At 63.9% G+C, this 17,529-nt stretch overlaps 4 protein-coding genes across 28 annotated transcripts in view; 1 reads left to right on the top strand and 3 right to left on the bottom strand.

Annotated features, from left to right (window-relative positions):
• ZBTB46 (zinc finger and BTB domain containing 46) overlaps positions 1-10,058 on the top strand; it is an 88,421-nt gene extending 78,363 nt beyond the window's left edge. For 3 of the 7 annotated variants that reach the window (XM_055372702.2, XM_055372700.2, XM_055372701.2), the window contains exons 4-5: positions 499-674; positions 5,883-10,058. In XM_055372702.2, coding sequence (XP_055228677.2) covers positions 499-674; positions 5,883-6,254 — 548 coding nt within the window. In that variant the 3' untranslated portion in view covers positions 6,255-10,058. The remainder of the gene's footprint in view (positions 1-498; positions 675-5,882) is intronic. The other 4 variants (XR_008674449.2, XR_004069288.3, XR_008674450.2 and 1 more) reach the window with 3 other exon arrangements.
• Positions 9,681-13,398, bottom strand: SLC2A4RG (SLC2A4 regulator). Its single transcript, XM_031007447.3, has 8 exons — positions 13,130-13,398; positions 12,637-12,791; positions 11,689-11,798; positions 11,112-11,299; positions 10,938-11,038; positions 10,557-10,836; positions 10,382-10,473; positions 9,681-10,296 (listed from the first exon to the last, which is right to left on the bottom strand). Exons 1-8 carry the CDS (start codon positions 13,253-13,255, stop codon positions 10,185-10,187), a joined length of 1,164 nt encoding a protein of 387 aa, XP_030863307.2. The 5' UTR covers positions 13,256-13,398; the 3' UTR covers positions 9,681-10,184.
• Positions 13,399-14,066: 668 nt separating this feature from the next.
• LIME1 (Lck interacting transmembrane adaptor 1) lies at positions 14,067-16,902 on the bottom strand. Of its 4 annotated transcripts, XM_055372718.2 has the most exons (7): positions 16,458-16,890; positions 15,813-16,315; positions 15,527-15,641; positions 15,272-15,353; positions 15,114-15,201; positions 14,677-14,993; positions 14,067-14,578 (listed from the first exon to the last, which is right to left on the bottom strand). In XM_055372718.2, exons 2-7 carry the CDS (start codon positions 16,021-16,023, stop codon positions 14,249-14,251), a joined length of 1,143 nt encoding a protein of 380 aa, XP_055228693.1. In that variant the 5' UTR covers positions 16,024-16,315; positions 16,458-16,890; the 3' UTR covers positions 14,067-14,248. The 4 variants fall into 4 exon arrangements, with proteins under 4 accessions (XP_055228693.1, XP_030863301.1, XP_030863300.1 ...); XM_031007441.3 differs by lacking the exon at positions 15,813-16,315 and having other exon boundaries at positions 16,774-16,902; XM_031007440.3 differs by lacking the exon at positions 15,813-16,315.
• Positions 16,903-17,025: 123 nt separating this feature from the next.
• The window catches only part of ZGPAT (zinc finger CCCH-type and G-patch domain containing), a 28,699-nt gene continuing 28,195 nt past the window's right edge, over positions 17,026-17,529 (bottom strand). For all 16 annotated transcript variants that reach the window (XM_055372715.1, XM_055372710.1, XM_055372705.2 and 13 more), the window contains exon 7: positions 17,026-17,387. In XM_055372715.1, the coding sequence (XP_055228690.1) occupies positions 17,249-17,387 (139 nt within the window). In that variant the 3' untranslated portion in view covers positions 17,026-17,248. The remainder of the gene's footprint in view (positions 17,388-17,529) is intronic.

Below are 17,529 nucleotides of genomic sequence, written 5' to 3'. Positions count from 1 at the left end.
ACTTTGAGTCGCACCCACATCTCCCATTTCGCCTGCACACTTTTGGGTCCGTATTACTCCACAGTGTTTGTTTCTTATCTGCCTCCAGGGAGGCGTCTGATCGGACACCATGCCCAGGGACTGCTACCCACAGATGCCCAGTGGGATCTGAGGGCTGGAAGGAGGGTCCTGCAGGGACTGGGCACTGTGTTCAGCATTGGCCGTTCTTACCCCTTGCCTCCTGCCTTTGGCCTGGATGGAAAGATCTCCTGAGAGCTGGGGCTCCTGAGCTCCGTGGGGCTCAGCCTTGCTGGCACCGCCCCTGCCAGACAGTGGGTGGGACAATTTATGCAGATGGTGGGGGAGCCTGGCCTGTCGCAGTGCTGACCAGCCCCCAGTGGGTGGCCATGGGAGACAGCCCGTCCTGGCTGCTGGACTGCGGCGTGCAGCCGTGGTCTGTGGGCCGCAGGGCGGTACATCCCAAGCCCTGCTGACGCCTCGCGGGTCCCTCTCTTTCAGTGAATGAGTTCACGGTGATCAGGAAGAAGTTCAAGTGTCCGTACTGCAGCTTCTCGGCCATGCACCAGTGCATCCTCAAGCGACACATGCGCTCGCACACGGGAGAGCGGCCCTACCCCTGCGAGATCTGCGGGAAGAAGTTCACGCGGCGCGAGCACATGAAGCGGCACACGCTGGTGAGTGCGGGGAGGGTCCGCGTGCCGCGCGCTGTGTGTGGCCACGATGCCTGGGCAGGCGGGTCCTGATGAGGGTGCAGACCGCCCCGGACCCCACACCAGGTGCACTCTGCACGGGGGGAAGACAGCAGGGCAGGGAGATCCGCCCCGGTTAGCACAGGGCCCCTGTCTGCTCTGCCCTGGCCTCCTGGGTGTGGGTGGGCCACATGGCCCCTGCAGAGGCTTTGGCCCACCCTGCTCACCTGCTGGCCCCCAAGGCAGCCAGGCCTCGGCAAACTCAGCTCGCTCTGCTTGGAGCCCCCAACCCTCAGCCACCTCTGCGCCCCCCGCCCCCGCCCTGCCTCGGGAGGGAGAACCCTGTCCTTGTGCCTGCCGACCTGTCTGCACCCACCGCACCCACCCTGGAGCTCAGCACTGGCAGGTCGTTGTCAGGTAGCAGGTGTGGAATGGATGGATTTGCTTGGGGAGGAAATAATAGAAAAAGGCAGCCTGGGAACAGGGAGGCAGATTTGCCAAAAAAGGCCTGGCGAGGGCATCTCAAGTGGGTGAGATGAACCAGTGAGGCGGGTGGGGCACAGGCAGCCCAGAGCGGGGCGGCCCCAAGGGTTCGGGGAGTCCTGGAACGCCCACCCTGAGGCGCAGGGTGCAGGAGGAGCTCGCGGCGGGCAGCTGTGTGAGGAGAGGCAGTGGAGGCGCCCCGGGCTCCGGGCTGAGGTGGGGCTGCTGTGGGGGCGGAAGAGGCTCTGGAGCATCGCTGCCAGTTTAGGAATCGCAGGAGAGTCAGCAGGTTCCGGAGCGGACCTGCAGGAGCCGAGCTCCACGGGGAGACCCACCGGGGGGCGGGGCTTTATGGGACGACCCACTGGGGGGCGGGGCTTTATGGGGGAGACCCACCGGGGGGCGGGGCTTTATGGGGGAGACCCACCGGGGGGCGGGGCTTTATGGGGGAGACCCACCGGGGGGCGGGGCTTTATGGGGGAGACCCACCGGGGGGCGGGGCTTTATGGGGAGACCCACCGGGGGGCGGAGCCGAGCGCCAGGGGTCAGGTTCTGTTGGTTTCTGCTTTTCCAACGCAGTGGTGGATACCCATTTGGGGTAACGACCCCTGTGGGAGCTCCCTGAGGTCAAGCTGCAGAGCTAGAGGGGTGCAGGGCCCCGGCCTCCCCGTGTCTGCCTGGCCGGCTGTGGGCGAAGGGCCACTCCAGGCCCTCGGATGCCGCCTGGGATGTGTGCTGGAGTGGATATGGAGCTGGGCTTAGTGCTGGGCTCTGGCCTTCTTTGATGCCCCCACATTTGCCTATGCGAGGTGGAGGACAGTAGAGAAGGAACAGTCCTGGGAGGGGGCCCCTGGACCGCGAGATGGCAGGTCTGCAAGGCCAGAAGCAGACCCACATCCACGCGGAGCCGCGGGGGCCCCAGCCTTGTTTTCCGTAGCGGAGGATGTGCTTCTGTTCACACAGGCCACAGGGCTGATCTTACAAACCACTTATAAAAAGCCGCGGGGGCGGGGGGAGGGGTAGCTGCACCAGGCCGACATGTTTCCTATTCAGAGAAAATCGCATCTTGTTTTTTAAACGGATAGGTGCTAACACGTTTTAACAACGTGGATTGCAATGTGTTTCTTCAGCAAATCCATATTAACCTCTCAGTAAGCGTTTTGATCCTGTTTGAGGTTCAGTGTGGCTGCCTGTTCCTTCTCGTTAGATAGGGTTAGGGTTTGTTTTTTTTTTTTTTTTTGAGATGGGGTTTCACTGTGTTACCCAGGCTGGAGTGCAGTGGCGTGATCACAGCTCACTACAACTTTGACCTCCCGGGCTCAAGCGATCCTCCCACCTCAGCCTCCCAAGTAGCTGGGACTACAGGTGTGCACCAACATGCTCAGCTAATTTTTGCGTTTTGTGGTGATGGGATTTCGCTATGTTGCCCAGGCTAGTCCCGAACTCCTGGCCTCAAGTGAGCCACCTGCCTCTGCTTCCCAAAGTGCTGGGATTACAGGTGTGAGCCACTGTGTCCGACCAGGGCTGGGATTTTTGTCCTGGGGTTCATGATTGGGCTTCAGGGGGTCATAATTCCCTGGAAAATGTACTTATAACATATGGAAAGCCAAGTGTGGTGGCACATGCCTGTAATCCTAGCACTTCGGGAGGCTGGGGCAGGAGGATAGCTTGAGGCCAGGAGTTTGAGACCAGCCTGGGCAAAATTGCGAGACTCTGTCTCTACAAAAAATTAAAAAAAAAAAAAAATTAGCCAAGTGTGGTACACACTTGTGGTCCCAGCTACTTGAGAGGCTGAGGCAGGACGATCACCTGAGCCCAGTGAGGTCCAGGCTGCAGTGAGCTGTGATTGCACCACTGCACTCCAGCCTGGGCAACAGAATGAGACCGTGTCTCTAAAGAACAACAAACACAAGCAAGCATATGGGGCTTGACTTTTTCTGAGGACAGGCTCTGTGTGTGGCCTTCTCTGGGGTCCTGGACCTGAGAGCATGGAGACCCGAGTGTGAGACGGCAGCTCCAGCCGGTCCAGCCTCCACTTTCACGATGGCACTTACGAGCACTGTCAGCCCTTCCCTGGCCTGGGTGGCCCCTCCACCCGCTCCAAGAAGAGCACCAGTGCCTGGGGCAGGACCCCCCACGCCTTGGCAGGGCCACATTTGGAGGGTGGGCCAGCCGTGCTCTTGCAGCCACAGTGCCCCAGAGCCTGGGCGGGCTGCCAAGGTGTCCCATCTTCCTTCTTGCTTCCTTCCAGGGCATTTGCCCATTTGCATGAGTTCCCAGCCATCCAGCCCTGGCCACATGGTCCCTGTGCCACCCCAAGCTGCCCCTGCTGCCTCCTCAGGTGCCCTGGCCCCTGCACACATGGGAGCCTAGGCCTCAAGGGGCCTCAGTGTTTTTCACTATTCCCGCTCCAACCCTTCCTGGGCCTGTGTGCACCCGGTTACTGTGTTGGGAAGTTTCTACTGTGGCTTGTCTTGAATTTTTGTTCTGGAAGTCCTTGGTTTAAAATACAGCAAAACAGGCTGGGCGGGGTGGCCGACGCCTGTAATCCCAGCACTTTGGGAGGTGGAGGCGGGCAGATCACGAGGTCAGGAGATCGAGACCATCCTGGCTAACACGGTGAAACCCTGTCTCTACTAAAAATACAAAAAATTAGCTGGGCGTGGTGGCGGGTGCCTGTAGTCCCAGCTACTTGGGAGGCTGAGGCAGGAGAATGGTGTGAACCCGGGAGGCGGATCTGGCAGTGAGCCGAGATGGCAACACTACACTCCAGCCTGGGTGACAGAGCGAGACTCTGTTTCAAAAAAATAAATAAATAAAATAAAATACAGCAAAACAAAAGCCCAAAGGAGCAGTTCTGGCACCAAGTTGTCTGAGGCTGTTTCTAGGGTTAGCGTGTTTGGGCATCTGAGGTGGGCTGTGTGGTGCTGCCCTGGCCCTGAAAGCCACCAGCTGCCCCTGAAGGTCTCGCATCCCTGGACAGCACCCATCCCGGGCCAGGCTTAGAGCTCACACAGTTGCTCTGGAAGCAGACATTTGAGAAGTGAGGTCTTTATGGTTCCCGGCTTTGTGGAAGAAGTTACAGGCACCTCTGCCCTCAAGGAAGCGGGTCTAGAAGGGGAGGTCGGGCCGTGCTGGGTGGCCTGTCGGCCTGTGGATTCGGAACACTGAGGCAGGAAGTATGTAAGGGCCCGGGCCCAGCCCCAGGATGGGGAGGTGGTAGCTGTGGTGCCTGCCCGTCAGAGGTCTTTGCAAGTGTAGCAGGACCATCTTCTGCCATGACACACATTGATTATGTATGTACTTGCTCATGGGAGAAAACTGGTGAGTTTGGAATGGTTTAAGGAAGAGCTAAACTCACAAGCACATCCCAGCCTCAGTTCTCCGTGCAGCCTCAGAGGCGCTGCAGGCCCCGGGAGACAGCCCTGTGGATGGAGGGAGGAGCCGAGGGGAGCCTGGGGTCATTGCCGGGTTCAGCCTGGAGGACTGACCTGAGGCCAGCCCACCTCAGAGAAGCCCCTTGTATGGACTTGGCCAGGGGCCAGGGGTTGCTATTGGGGTCCTCTGTGGGTCCTGCCGTCTCGGTCCTTGGAGGGCAGAGACGGGCTGTGCTGTGAGGGATCAGGGCCAGCCCCCCAAGGCCTCCTCTAGTTGGCCTGGCCGAGGGTGCCCGTGAGTGGGTACATGGGCCACCTCTCCCCATCCCTGGCCATGTCTCTCTGAGGTCTGGTTCTGCACAGCACAGGTGTCCACACCCACCCTCAGCAGAAGCCCACCTGGGGCCACATGTCCCCAGCAGTGTGTGGTAGTTCCCTCAGGCCTCGAGGCCAGTGCTGAGACCCTCCAGGAACCCGGCACCCCGCGTCCTGCCACATGGGCCCTTTTCAGGGTGCTGCCCCGTCTCCCTGCCGGGCCCAGCACAGGGCACAGCACGACTGCCCTCCCTGGCAGCCACACCTCCTCCTCTGACCATAAGTGCTCATCTCTCTTCTTGCATGTCTCAGTTGACCTTGAAACGGCCTGAGAGTGGGGGAGTTGCCTCCTTTACACGTTCCTGGAGTCAGGGTCAGGGGCTGAGGGGTCAGGGACTGAGGGGGTCAGGGGCTGAGGGGGTGTCCACGCAGCCAGGCTGAGGTGTGGGCCCACCTGCCCGGCTGGCAGCCCCAACCCCGGCCCGTCCCTGTACAGGGCGCACAGCCATGGCTGGGTACAGGAGGAGCTCTGTGAGCTCCAGTCCGATGCGGGGCCCTCAGCCTGTCCTGCAGGGAGGTTTGGAGGAAGCCAGGCTTTTAGGCAGAGGGGTTGTGTGACCCCCGTGAGAAGTGTGTCAACCCAGGGGGCCTCTGGTGAGGGTGCTTGGACACACAGTGTAGATGCTGAGACTGGCCCACCTAGGGGCTGGGTTTGCGGGGGAGGGGCACTGCCGCCCTCGTGCCAGCATCCCCTTGGGACAGGGCCGCCTTGGTGCCACCTGCAGTTCTGCTGTGTGGCTCTGATAGGAGCTGGGGCTCAAGGTCTGAGCACTCCTGTCTCTGCGCGCCTCCCCCACCGGGAGCCTCTGCCTGTGCAGACGCTCGGAGGGCCCGGGAGCCCAACCCCAACCGGGCCCTGCTCACCCCCTGCCCCCCCCACCTCCACCAGGCCCTGCTCACCCCCTACCCCGCCCCCCCACCCACCAGGCCCTGCTCACCCCCTGCCCTGCCTCTGCAGGTCCACAGCAAGGACAAGAAGTATGTGTGCAAGGTGTGCAGCCGCGTCTTCATGTCCGCCGCCAGCGTGGGCATCAGGCATGGCTCCAGGCGCCACGGTGTGTGCACCGACTGTGCTGGCCGCGGCATGGCCGGGCCCCTGGACCATGGCGGTGGAGGCGGCGAGGGCTCTCCAGAGGCGCTGTTCCCAGGTGACGGGCCCTATCTGGAGGACCCTGAGGACCCACGAGGGGAGGCGGAGGAGCTGGGCGAGGACGACGAGGGTCTGGCCCCTGAGGATGCGCTGTTGGCGGACGACAAGGATGAAGAAGACTCGCCGCGGCCGCGCAGCCCCCCAGGAGGCCCTGACAGGGACTTCGCCTGGCTCTCCTAGGCCCGCCCGCCGGCTGGGTCGGTGGCTGCCTCGCTTCGTCCACCCGTGTGTGTGTCCGGTGGGTCTCCACTGCGGGGCCAGGGCCACGCTCACCCCTCTCGCGGCCCCTCCTCTGCTTCCCCCTGAACCCACCCCCCACGGAAACCAGCCCTGTGGGCTAAGCAGGTGCGACCCCAGCAAGAGGGGTGCTCTGGGACCAGACATGAAGTGAGTTGGGGGAGGGCATGGGTGGGTTTGAGTGAAGGAAGAGCACGGTCCTAAGTCCCCAGCAGGTGGTGCGGGTGTGTGAGTGGCCCCTGTGATGGCCAGCCTGGCTTGGACACGTGATGGGCCTGTGGCCGGGTCCAGTGGGCACTGGGCGGGGTGGTGTGTTCGGCCCAGAGGCCCCTGGCCTGAGCAGGTGCAGAGTTTTACAGACACCCGGTCAGCCCGGCTGGAGCCCGCCCTCCCCTCCCCTAGCAGCCAGGTCACTGCCTGTGGCTGCAGCCGTGGCCCGTGGTGCAGCCGTGGCCCATGGCAGCGTGTAGAATCCAGGTGCACAGAGAGCCCTGCCACCCTCTTACCTCTGGGCTTTGGTGCTTAACACACAACACAGCTGCAGACCCTGCTGGAGGCCGAGGGCTCCAGGTGCTATCTTAGGTGGACACAGCCCTGGGGGCTCCTTCCAGGAGGGGACCCTCAGCCCTGTGCCCCCCACCACTTCAGGCCACACCAGGTTCCCTCTGCAAGGGCCTCGGCTCAGTCGTGTGCACTTCCTCAGAGAGCCTTGGGCTGCCACGTCCACCCCGGGCTCTGCCCGTCCTGTTCTGCCCATGGCCCAGCCCGGCCGCTCCTGCTGACCCCTCCTGGACGGGCTGGAGCTGGGCTCCTGCCTTTGCTGCTAACACTGGAGGCGGTGTTCCTAACTGCAGTGTGCTGCTTACACCTCCCCGCGTGGGTAACCAAATTTTTAAGTAGTCAGAGACATATCGAGGTAGTTACATAAAATTATTTTGTTTGGCATTATTTTTCTCACTCGAAGAAACTATATAGGGTTGTTTTTCCTTTAGCTTGTGCTCAAGTCCTCTTGCTGTGTTTTCAGAAGCACTCACATGTTCTTTCTTTTCCTGAGTGAAAAGCAAAGGTCCCACGGTGTATGCTGTGGTGCACCGCCCGGCTTTGGGGGTCCCGGAGGCAGGCTGCCTAGACTCACAGCCTCGGGACCGTTGCCACGGCCTGTCTTCTCATTCAGGCCTGCCTCTGACAGCACTCACCACGAGGACATTCCATCCTTCACCCCCTCCTCTGGCACAGGCCACCACTGTGGTGCTGTGCCTTCAGATGGGAGGTGGGCGCGGTGGCCTCCTCCTTCTCTCCAGGACCTGCCCGTGTGAAGACCCCCCGGAGTGCTGAGCTTCAGGGCTGCGTGGAAAGAGTTTTTACTCTCTTTTTCTAGCCTGTATACCAGGCTTTTCCCCACATTGTCAGGTAGAGCACCAGCTTCCCTGACCGTTGCTGCTCGGGGAGGGCTGGGGCTGGCCGGGGGTCCTGTGGAGGAGTACATGGAGGACTCCAGGTACAGCGCAGGAGTCACCGCTTTTGTTTTTTTGACATCGGCCCCCGGTTCTACCAATGACAGGGTGCCCTGGCTGGAGCTGTCATCACACACACCCCTCAGCTCGGAGGCTGTGGGCTCCTCAAAGCTGGAGAAAAAGGCCAAGATTTTTCTGCACACGGAGTGTGGGGATAGGAGCCGAGGCAAGCGCTGGCCCCTCAGCGGTGAGCCCTGCCCACTCTTACCGAGCAAGGTGGGTGGCTCTGGCACGAGTCCCCCAGGGGGACAACATGGCTACCAGGGAGCTGCAGCGGAGCCCTCCAGCCCTTACCCCAGGCCAGCCCCGCCCCGGCCTCTTTGAGAATTCTCAGAACTTTGTACCTTTCCCCTGATTTTTAAACCCTTTTTCTAAACAGACTGACTTTCTTATAAAATGCATTTGGAAACCAGACCTTTGCTACCCACCAATGTCTCTGGGTTTTGTACCAGTCCCTGCTCTCAGGCCACCCTGCCCAGGACCCGGGCCCGCCTCCCCCTCCACACTCAGGATGTCCTGCTCCGTCTGGCCGGCTCACTCCGTGTGGCCTGCCTTTGCTGACCGTTTTGGGGTTCCCCGCCGGAGCTACAGGGGCATTTTCTTCCCTAAAACCAACAGTGTCCCACTGACCTCCCCAAGTGTTTGCTGCGTGGCAGATTTCCTGTTCTTGTTCGCAGTTTGCCGACTGAAGAGTGTGGGATTTCCGAGGCCCAGGTGAGCACGTCCATCTCAGGAGGCGTGGAGGGAAAAGACATGTCATGAAGGGTTTTTTTTATGTGACTGATTTTTTTTTAAATCGATGTTCAAACTAATAAATATTTTTTTATGAAGAGGAAAAATGTGTAGATTACATTTCACATTTTGTATTTTTGTTTGTGTCTGTTTGTATTTTGGTGTTTACAACACCAAAGTGGGAAACACAGTCCACTGGGGATAGTGTTATTTGGGGGCGGGGAGGGGGCAGGGACACCACGATTTTTCTGTCAAGCTCTGGATCCTGACCAGGTTGTACACTGGGGCTCTCTGAACTTTGGGACACAGGACACTGCCAGGGCTACGTAGGGAACTGACTCAGAAGACGCAGCTTACTGCTTCCAACTTTGCACATCTTCCTCTTTAAAAAACTGAGAAAATGCAAAAACTGGAACTTTTTGCAATATTATAAAAGAAGTAATCTTATTTTAGCTCATTCTGTGACATGTGCAACTCTTAAGAAAGCCATACTTAATGGTGGTGTTTTTTATTTTTTAGATCTTATATTGTGTTTTGTATGCAGCCCTTTTAGAACTACTTGTAGTGAGGGTGCTGTGTGTGCTTTTCTGAAATATTTATTTTTTCAACATGCTTTCAACCTGTCAACAAAAACAAAACACACAAAAAAAAGGGCAGTGTTTGAAGATTGTTGATTTTTTTCTGGGGATAATCTATATTATATTGACTTCCTATTACTTATTATAAACCTGTGTTTGTATTGGAGATGTGTCTACTATTGGGGGAAGAGGTTCTCGTAATCGCTCGGTGGGAAATCATGGCTCTGCCGTCCTGCCTCTCTGTGGCCGTGAGTTCACGTGGCCTCTGCAGTGAGTCTCCAAGTTTCTGCCTAGGCGCCTGTGCGTTTCCTTTCTGTGACGGGATTAGCTTAGACATCCTTGCAAAGCGATCACTTTCAATAAATTGGGAAATTGCTGCTCCAGCAGATGCCTCCTGCGTCTCAGATGATCCTTCCTCCGGCCTCGCCTGGGGTGGCGGCGGCCGACAGGTGACCCTCGGCCCTCTGTGGGCAGCTGCCAGACTTCACCCACTTGCCCACCACAGGGTCCCAACCCCACGGCCTTCCTCCCGAGGCAGACAAAGCTTCTGGAAAAACCTCAAATCTTTAATTTCTCTCTTCGCCTGGTGCAGCCCAGACGTGAGACACCTGAGCTTCAAAAACATGGTAAAAACAGCCCCAGGGCCCGAGAGCCATTGAGTTAAGTGCGAGTAGGGGAGTCCTCTCTCCTACACCCCTCAAAGTGCATCGGGACTGGCCCCCCAAAGCTGGGCCCATAACACCCTTGATAAATCTACGGGCCGACAGGCGGGAGGGTGGCTGCCCCCAGGGCCCTTGGGGCTAAGGGGACAGCGGTGTGGTTTGGCTTTAGTGCAAAAAGCTGGTTTCTTCAGAGGCACTTTGAGTGGTGGGACCCCCTCCCCGACCTGGGGTGGGGGTTCAGGGTCAGCCCCCCCCCCCCCCCCATTAAAAGCAGACCCTGCAGCTGTGAAGGCCAGCCCCTGGGGCTGTCCCCGGGCTGTTTCAGCCCCGGGCCTGGAGGGGGTGGGGAGGGAGAGGTGGTAGCTTATGTTCTTGAACGAGCCGGACTTAGTCCAGGAACCGCTGGCAGGCTTTCTTCCAGCGGCAGGCTGTGCACCACAGGTCCCGGCGCTCCATGCCATACACCTTCCGGCACTTCTTCGCGTCGCCGCGGGGCTTCCTGTGGGGGGCACAGGACATGGGGTGCTGTGAGACCGGGACCCTCCCCACCTGGTGCCAGCCGCAGGCCCTCAGCCCACACGCACCTCAGGGTGACTCCGATCCTGGAGGACAAGGCGGGTGGGCAGGCTCCGACCTCCGTGGGCTGCGGCTCCAGGCGGGCGGGCGTCAGGCAGCCCTACAGGGAGACACAGCCAGGGCTTCACTCCCCTCCAGAGGGCCCTGAGACCCACCCCAGCTGCCACCTGTGGCCTCACCCACCTGGTAGACACGGTCACTGTGACAGGACTGGGGGTTAGCAACAGTGCTCAGGACAGGCGGCGGGGGCAGGGGCGGGGCAGGCGGCCGCAGGGGACTAGGCAGGGCTGGGGGCTCCAGCAGCTCTGGCAGCTCCAGGCGGGGGAAGGCAGGCGGCATGGAGGCCGTGGGGGACACTGGAGTCAGGCTGGACAGCCCGTCGGTCAGCGTGTCCACACCAACGTCCAGCTCTGTGTAGTAGAAGTCCTCCTCACCATCACTCTGCTCAGGCTCTGCCTGCCTCCTGCGGGAGACACAGCCAGTGGGAGCTGAAGGGGTGGCCTGGCCGGGCCTCACGACCCCAGCCAACCCGCAGGCCCCGCCGCACCCCAGGCCCCGCCGCACCCCAGGTGCACCAGGCGGATGTGTCTCTGCATCGCCGACGCCGTGGTCAGCACCTTCCCGCAGCTCTTCCACAGACACTGGAACATGACCTGGGCTGGGCTCTGCAGCAACAGGGGCCAGGGTCAGGCTCAGCCGCCACACCCGCCCCTCCCTGGGGGCCGCCCCCAAGCTCACCTTCCTTTTTCTCAGGGTGGGCTCCCCGAACAGAAAGTGGGCTGCCTCGGGGGGCAGTGGGGGTGACGGGGTGGACGGAGAGGACTGGTCACTGGCCAGGTCCCAGCCCCAGTCTCCACTGTTGCTGCTGCTGCTGTAGCTGCCTGGGGGCCGCACCAGGGCCTCCTTCCAGGGCTCCAGGCCAGGCTCTGTGGGGACACGGGCCCGCCGCCTTAGAACTTCAGGTGGGTCCAGGGAGTCCCTAATCCTGAGCGGCCCCTGTTCACCAAGTCCGGTGAGACTGGTGGGCAGAGCGTCTTGGAGGAGCTGGCCCCAGGGCTTGGGGAGAAACCCCCCCAGCACAGGAAAGGGTTGGCAGATGTGTGTGGCCAGCCGCGTGGAGGTGAGCAGGTCAGGGAGGCCAGAAGGCCTGGATCCTGCCGCTTTGGATTCAGTAGGGGGCACTGAGGGTGCAGGAGTCCATTTTAGAAAGGAGCCCCAGGTTTGAGGGCTCTACTTGCCCCACAGAGGCTGGGTGGCTGTAGGTTCTGAGCCCTGTCCCCACCCACACCCCTGAATGCAGACATCTGAGTCTTACCCGGGCTGAAGGCTGCAACTGGGGCCCCCAGAAGGAGAGGGCTGGTGGACAGGCTTGTAAGGGCAGCGGCAGCCATGACCTCGTCCAGCCGGGCTTTTCCTGCGGTGGCTCTGGAGGAGATGGGGGCGGGGTGCGGGTGACCCAGCCAGAGCTCTGGGCCCCTCCCCTGGTCGGTCCACGTGCAGGCCTGGGCACGCGTGCACACCAGGCTCCCCACTCCCAGCCCTGGGCATGAGGCCTGGCTCCTCCCCCAGCTCAGGTTGCAGAGAGAGCTGAAAGCCACCCGGAGCCGCCAGGAGCAGGGCCAGGGTCTCCTGAAGCCTGAGATCTCGACATCGCGGGCTTGGCTCCACTGTGGTTCCTTCAGACCCTGGGGCTGGGCAGGGGTCTGAAGCCCTGGCAGAGGGGCGGGCCGGGCCCAGGCCTCCCCCCATCACACATTAACCAGGGTTGTGCAACAGCAGCTATGGGCCTCACGCCAGGCCTGGGAGGTGGGAGGGGCCAGCAGCCGGCAGCAGCCAGGGGGCGACTGGGCTGGAAGCACGGGCAGCTCCCCAGGCCCCAGCGAGCCAGGCCAGGGCCCGCCCCTGCCCTGGCAGCCAGACCGAGGTGTCCGGCCTGGCAGGGGTTGGGAGGTGGCGGTCAGGAGCCCCAGGGATTCCTGGACAGTCGCCCCATGCCGACCGCGCAGCCTCTTCTGCACAGAGACGCACAGCCACCCCCTCCGGGTTCTGAGCTCTAGCCCGGAGGAACTGCGGTGGAGGGAGGTGTAGGGACTCCCAGTCATCGATCATTTCTGCTCAGCTCCTCCAGGGCTGAAGAGCTTGGGGGTGGCTGGTAATTACAAACCTGGGGCCCTGACCTGGCCTCCGTCGGAGCCGGTGTCTCCGCACCCCACCCACCGCCCCTGCGCACACCGAGTCCCAAGGCACCGGGCCTCCCGCTCACCTCTGCGCTGGGACGGGGATGTGCGCCGACGGAGTCCGGGGCCCCGCCGCCGCCCCCGTCCACGTCCGGGGGGCCCCCAGGTCCGAGGCCCGCGGCTCCGACTCCTGCGGCCGCGCGAACTCCAAGCCCGCGAAGCCGCCGCCCACGGAAGAGCCCTGCGGATGGGGAGGGGGCAGACTCAGCGGAGGCGGTGGCCGGGGGAGGGGGGTCCCTCAACCTCCGCCGCGGATCCGCTCGGCGCCCGCCTCGAAAACCGGCTGCGGCCGGTGTGGACGGCGCGGCCCCGCCCCCGGCCCCGCCCCCAGCCCGGCGCGGCGGGAAGGGCTCCCCGGCCGCCCGGCGCAGCCCCGGCGGGACCCACGGACACGCGCGGACCGACGCGGCCGCCCTCCCCGCTGCCCCGCCCCCGGGGGCCCGAAGTTTGGGCAGCACTGACGCCATCTTTGCAGCGAGAGAAACTTGGTCGGCGCCCCCGCCCACCGGCGCCCGGTACCTGCGGCGGCGTGGGCACCGTCACGGGCGCGGCGCGCGGCCCCGGACCCTCTGCGCGCAGCCACGGCGCCTCGGCCCGCAGCGCACTGGGGTCCCGGCCGGCGGCGCGGGGCGGGGGGCGCTCCATGGCCGGCCGGCCGGGCGCCGAGGCTGCAGCGGCGAGGGCTGACTCTCAGGACGCGGCCCCGGGCCGGGCCGGGCTGGCCGGGCCGCCGACCCCCGCCCTGGATCCGGCCGCCGCCCGCGCCGCGCCGCCCGGAGGCTGCCCGGCCCGCCCCGCCCCGCCCCGTCCCGTCCCGCCCCGCCCCGCCCCGCCCCGCCCCGCCCCGTCCCGTCCCGGCGCGCGCATTGGCCGCGCGGCGTCCACACCGCAGGCGGGCGGGCCCGGCCAGCCGCGCTCCCGCCGGCCAGCGCTTCGAGGCCCCGCCCCGGGCCCGCCCCCTCCGGGTCGCTCCCGCGCTGGCCTAGGGAGGGAGGCCCGGCCCGGCACAGCTCCGAGGCCTCCGCCCACCCCGCGCGCCCGCGCGCCCCGCCGGGGAGGGCCCGTTCCCCAGGGGCGCGCTCGCAGAGCTGCCAGAGCCGGGGAAGGGGCCGCGATTGCTTGGCGGGCTTCCCGGCAGCAGGTTACTCTTTAACGCTCGACTGCCCACCTCCCCCACCCCTTATGTAATACCAGGCTGGGTGGCGGAGCCCTCCCGTAGAGTCCAGGGTCCAAGTCCCACCCGGGGGCGGCCACCCTGCCGGCTGCGCTGCCCCCTAGGAGTGGCTGGGACCCCGTGCCCGCACTGACCGAGAGTCTGGCCGGCAGGAGCACCGCCTCGGCTAGGCCCGGGCGCCCCGGGGGGCAGCCAGTCCCCCAAGGCCAGAGGGGACAGCTCCAGGCCTTCCAGAGAAGCCCCCCGCCCCAACCCGCCCAGCTTTCAAGAAGAGCAGGCTTCGAGGCTGGCCGCTTTCATCCTGCGGTGGCGCTTTATTTAGACGCGGGCCTTCTCTGGAGCCCGGGCAGGCCGCGGCTGTCAGAGCGGCCAGGACCTCACGGACCTCACGGGCTGGCAGCCCGGGGACCTGGGACTGGCGCTGTCAGCTGTGAGGCGGGGCGGGGCGGGGCGGGGGACGGGCCTCACTCTGGAGGAAGGAGCACAGGTCCTTGAGTGTTCAGGGCAGGGAGGGGTCTCCAGCCCCTCCCTAGGCTGGGGCAGCTGGAAGCTGGGGGCGTCCGAGCCCCGCACGTGCTGCTCCTGCCAGCAGGGTCCCCCAGCTCCCGGATGCTCTCATACACGTTTTCCAGGGGGCCGCTGTCCACATCCAGGGCCCTGAGCGGGAGGGTCTGGTAGGCCAGGTCACTCGCCAGGGCCAGAATCGCTCCCTGGCCCTTGGGGTCCAGCGGGTCTGTGGTGGGTCGTGGGTCCCTCCTTTTAGGCTTGCAGACCCTGGAGTACAGGACGTCCACCTGGAGACAGGAAGCCAACCCGAGGAGGGGTCAGCACCATCCAACCTGCTGAGGACCTGCCGGCCCCACCCACAGTGCCCTACCCTGGCCCACATTACCTGAGCGGCCGGGGTCACCTCAGTCTTCCCCTGCTGTGGCTCTTGGGGACTGCGATGGGTCCCTTTGCGCTTCTGGACGCGGGCATACTCGGCCACCACAGGGCTGGCCGCCAGGCTGACCCCGGGAAGGGCCGCCAGCCCCACGTTGGAATAGGTGGCCTCGAGGCCAGCGCACCCTGCGGTGGCTGCAGCTGCCGGCAGAGCCCGGGTCAGCTCCTGGTGTGGGAAGGCAGAGGGGGCTGCCTGCGGTCCGGTGATGTCCCTGGACACCTCCAGCCAGTGTGGGCGCAGGAGATCCATGCTGGCAGGCCGCAGGGCTGGGGGTGGGGTCAGGGCAGAGTTCACTCCGGGCAGGGGGCAGGAGCGGGTCTGGCCCAGAGGTTGGCACGCTGCACAGTAAGCCCCGCCCGGCCGCCCCCGCCCCGCCCTCTGCTCACCCCTGCTGCTGCGCGGGCCCCGGTGCAGCTCGTGCAGTCTGGAGTCCGACTTGCTGAGGGAGCAGAGGTGGGTCCGCCTCAGTAGGGACTGGGGGCGAGGAAGGCTGGTCGGTCCCCTGCGGACCCCACCCTGGTCCCCGGGACAGCCTGGCACTCACCGCTTCCGCCGCCGTCGCACTGCCCTGCAGCCTCGCCCGCTGCCTCCGCGCCCTCTTCCTGGGGGCTACAGCGTCCTCAGGCCTTGGGGGTAGAGGTGGGGGGTGGCGGGCGGGGTCGTCAGCCTCGGGTCCAAGGCCCGGTGCAGGGGCGCGTGCCGAGCTGGGTGCGCGGACCCGCCTCCAGCCCCTTCCCGCGCTGGGCTGTGAATGGCAGCCGCAGCGAGGCCCCAGACAGAACGCGGCTGACGGACCTACCTGCGGCAGGCTGTGCACAGCGCCCACAGCGAGAGGAGCAGGGCGCAGCACCCTAGAACCCAGAGGGCAGGAGGGGCCCAGGACACTGGCAGCCCCATCTTGTGAAGCCGAGGCCCTGGGGGCAGAAGAAAGGGGCGCTGGGGGCTGGCCAAGGGGACCTGCGCCACCTGGCAGCCCCAAATCTGCACCTCCCGCGGCTGCGGGGCTCCTGCGTCTCCCGTTCCGGCTCTGACTCAGCACAGGAAGCCCCAAGGCCTGGCAGTCCCTCCCTCCCAGAGGTGCCCACCTTCTGGCGGGGGCTCCCGGTGAGGTGAACTAGGGCTGCTCTGCCTGGCCCCTCCGTGTCCCTGCGGGTGACCACGGTAACGCCCAGCACGGCCGTGAGGGGCAGGACAGCTGTGGCCACCATAGCCCAGATAGTAACCAGCATCGGGAGAGCCCCTGGGTGTGCGCCACAGGCCACAGACTCCACCTGCAGCCACCCTCTGCCCAGACATGGTCTCCTGTGTCAGGTAGTGCCCCCAAGCCGCTCGCTGCGGAGCCCAGAACTGGGAAGAGCTGGAGGCTGGTCAGCAGGAGGGACCCTGCACCCGGAGGAGCTGGAGGCTGGTCAGCAGGCAGCAGCAGCTGCTGGGGGTGCTGATGCCCCACCCCACTTCTCTCTGGCTCTTCTTGTCTGCCAGTGTCTCTGCCAGAGAGGATCTGTCCCCTTCTTGGGGATCTTAGCAGAACTTCTCGGGGTGGAGGATGCCTTACAAACAGCACAGTCCAGCAGCAGAGAGACAGAAGCTGGGGGGTGAGGGGTGGTCTCTGGAGTTTGGGGCCAGTCTGCTCAGACCCAGGGAGAGGGCTTCAGCCTGGCCGACTGACCCAGCTGCAGCCACATCCCAAGGCCTCCCAGACCCCAGCTGCCCCCCAGGAGGGCACTTACCAAGCCCACGGCCAGGGGTCCTCAGCTCCGTCTGGGGCAGGCCAGGAAGGTCTTTGTGCAGCCCTCGGCTGAGCTCCCCACCTCATCACTTCCTGCTCCTGTCGCCAAGCGCCTCCCCTGAGCCTCCCACCCTGGGCAGCAGCCACCACTGCAGCCTCACCCACCTGCTGTGCCCCGCCCGAAGCCTAGATGAAACGTGTGCGCCTCTAGCCCGCACTGTTCTGACAGCCTAACTCACATCCCCTCCACACACGAAGACGTGAGCAGAGCTGGCACAGAACCCCCAAACCCACAGGGCCAGGTCCGCCTGCCTCACCAAGAGTGCTCCACGTGGTGGGCCACAGTCCTCCCGCCCGTCTCGCCCGCTGGAGCAGCACTGAGCTCCACCCATCTGTGGGTGTCAGGCAGCCTGGTGGGCACCCTGGCCTCCGATCTGCCTTGGTCAGAGAAGGGAAAGAAGGGAGAATGCTGGCCTACTAGGCCCCTCCAGCCCAGCCCGTCTCTCACCACAGCCCTGCACAGACCCTTCTCTCCCCAGAGACCCTGCAACCAGCTGATCTCCACTGAATGACACTGTGATGAAATCACTTTAATGTCCTTGCCAAGGAAATGCCCAAGACACTGGCAGGTGGGCAAGTAAGTGTCCAGATGGGACCCCACAGCTCTGTCTCCACTCAGCAGTGTCCGCACGCCCCAGGCCAGCAGGCCGGCCCCTCCCCGGGCAACACTGGTCTTCCTGAGGGCAGCCCGTGCTGGGGTCCCACGCTTCGTCCATAGTGCTTGTGGGGTCTCTAGAACTCAGTCATCTTCTTGTGGGTGTCTGCCTTCCTCTGCTCCTGCTGCAGGCCAGCTTCCTGAGCCCGGAGCTGCCCCAGCTGGCGCTGGGCTCCTGCCAGCTTCTCCTGCAGCTGGGCTGACGCCACACTATGCCTGCGGAGGGGCTCACCAGTCAGCGTGGGGTCCTGGGCCATGCCACCAACCCCAGTCTGCCCTACCCACTGCCTGTGTGCCCGCTGCCCGTCCTCCAACATGCAGACCCCTCCTGGACTCAGCCTGCTATGCTTGGGTCAGG

The sequence above is a fragment of the Gorilla gorilla genome, chromosome 21 (genome assembly GCF_029281585.2).
Source record: "Gorilla gorilla gorilla isolate KB3781 chromosome 21, NHGRI_mGorGor1-v2.1_pri, whole genome shotgun sequence".
NCBI classification, from domain to species: domain Eukaryota; kingdom Metazoa; phylum Chordata; class Mammalia; order Primates; family Hominidae; genus Gorilla; species Gorilla gorilla.
The sequence above is the reverse complement of the archived record's forward strand: the minus strand, read 5'-3'. Positions and strand labels throughout refer to the sequence as shown.

Coding starts and splice junctions, on each gene's coding strand:
- SLC2A4RG (XM_031007447.3), bottom strand. CDS start 13,255: ATGGAGCGCCCCCCGCCCCGCGCCGCCGGCCGGGACCCCAGTGCGCTG. Junction 12,792..13,129: donor CGGTGCCCACGCCGCCGCAG/GTACCGGGCGCC, acceptor CCCCATCCGCAG/GGCTCTTCCGTGGGCGGCGG. Junction 10,297..10,381: donor AGGATCGGAGTCACCCTGAG/GTGCGTGTGGGC, acceptor TGCCCCCCACAG/GAAGCCCCGCGGCGACGCGA.
- LIME1 (XM_055372718.2), bottom strand. CDS start 16,023: ATGTCTGGGCAGAGGGTGGCTGCAGGTGGAGTCTGTGGCCTGTGGCGC. Junction 15,354..15,526: donor CTGTGCACAGCCTGCCGCAG/GTAGGTCCGTCA, acceptor TCTACCCCCAAG/GCCTGAGGACGCTGTAGCCC. Junction 15,202..15,271: donor GTGCGACGGCGGCGGAAGCG/GTGAGTGCCAGG, acceptor CCTCGCCCCCAG/TCCCTACTGAGGCGGACCCA.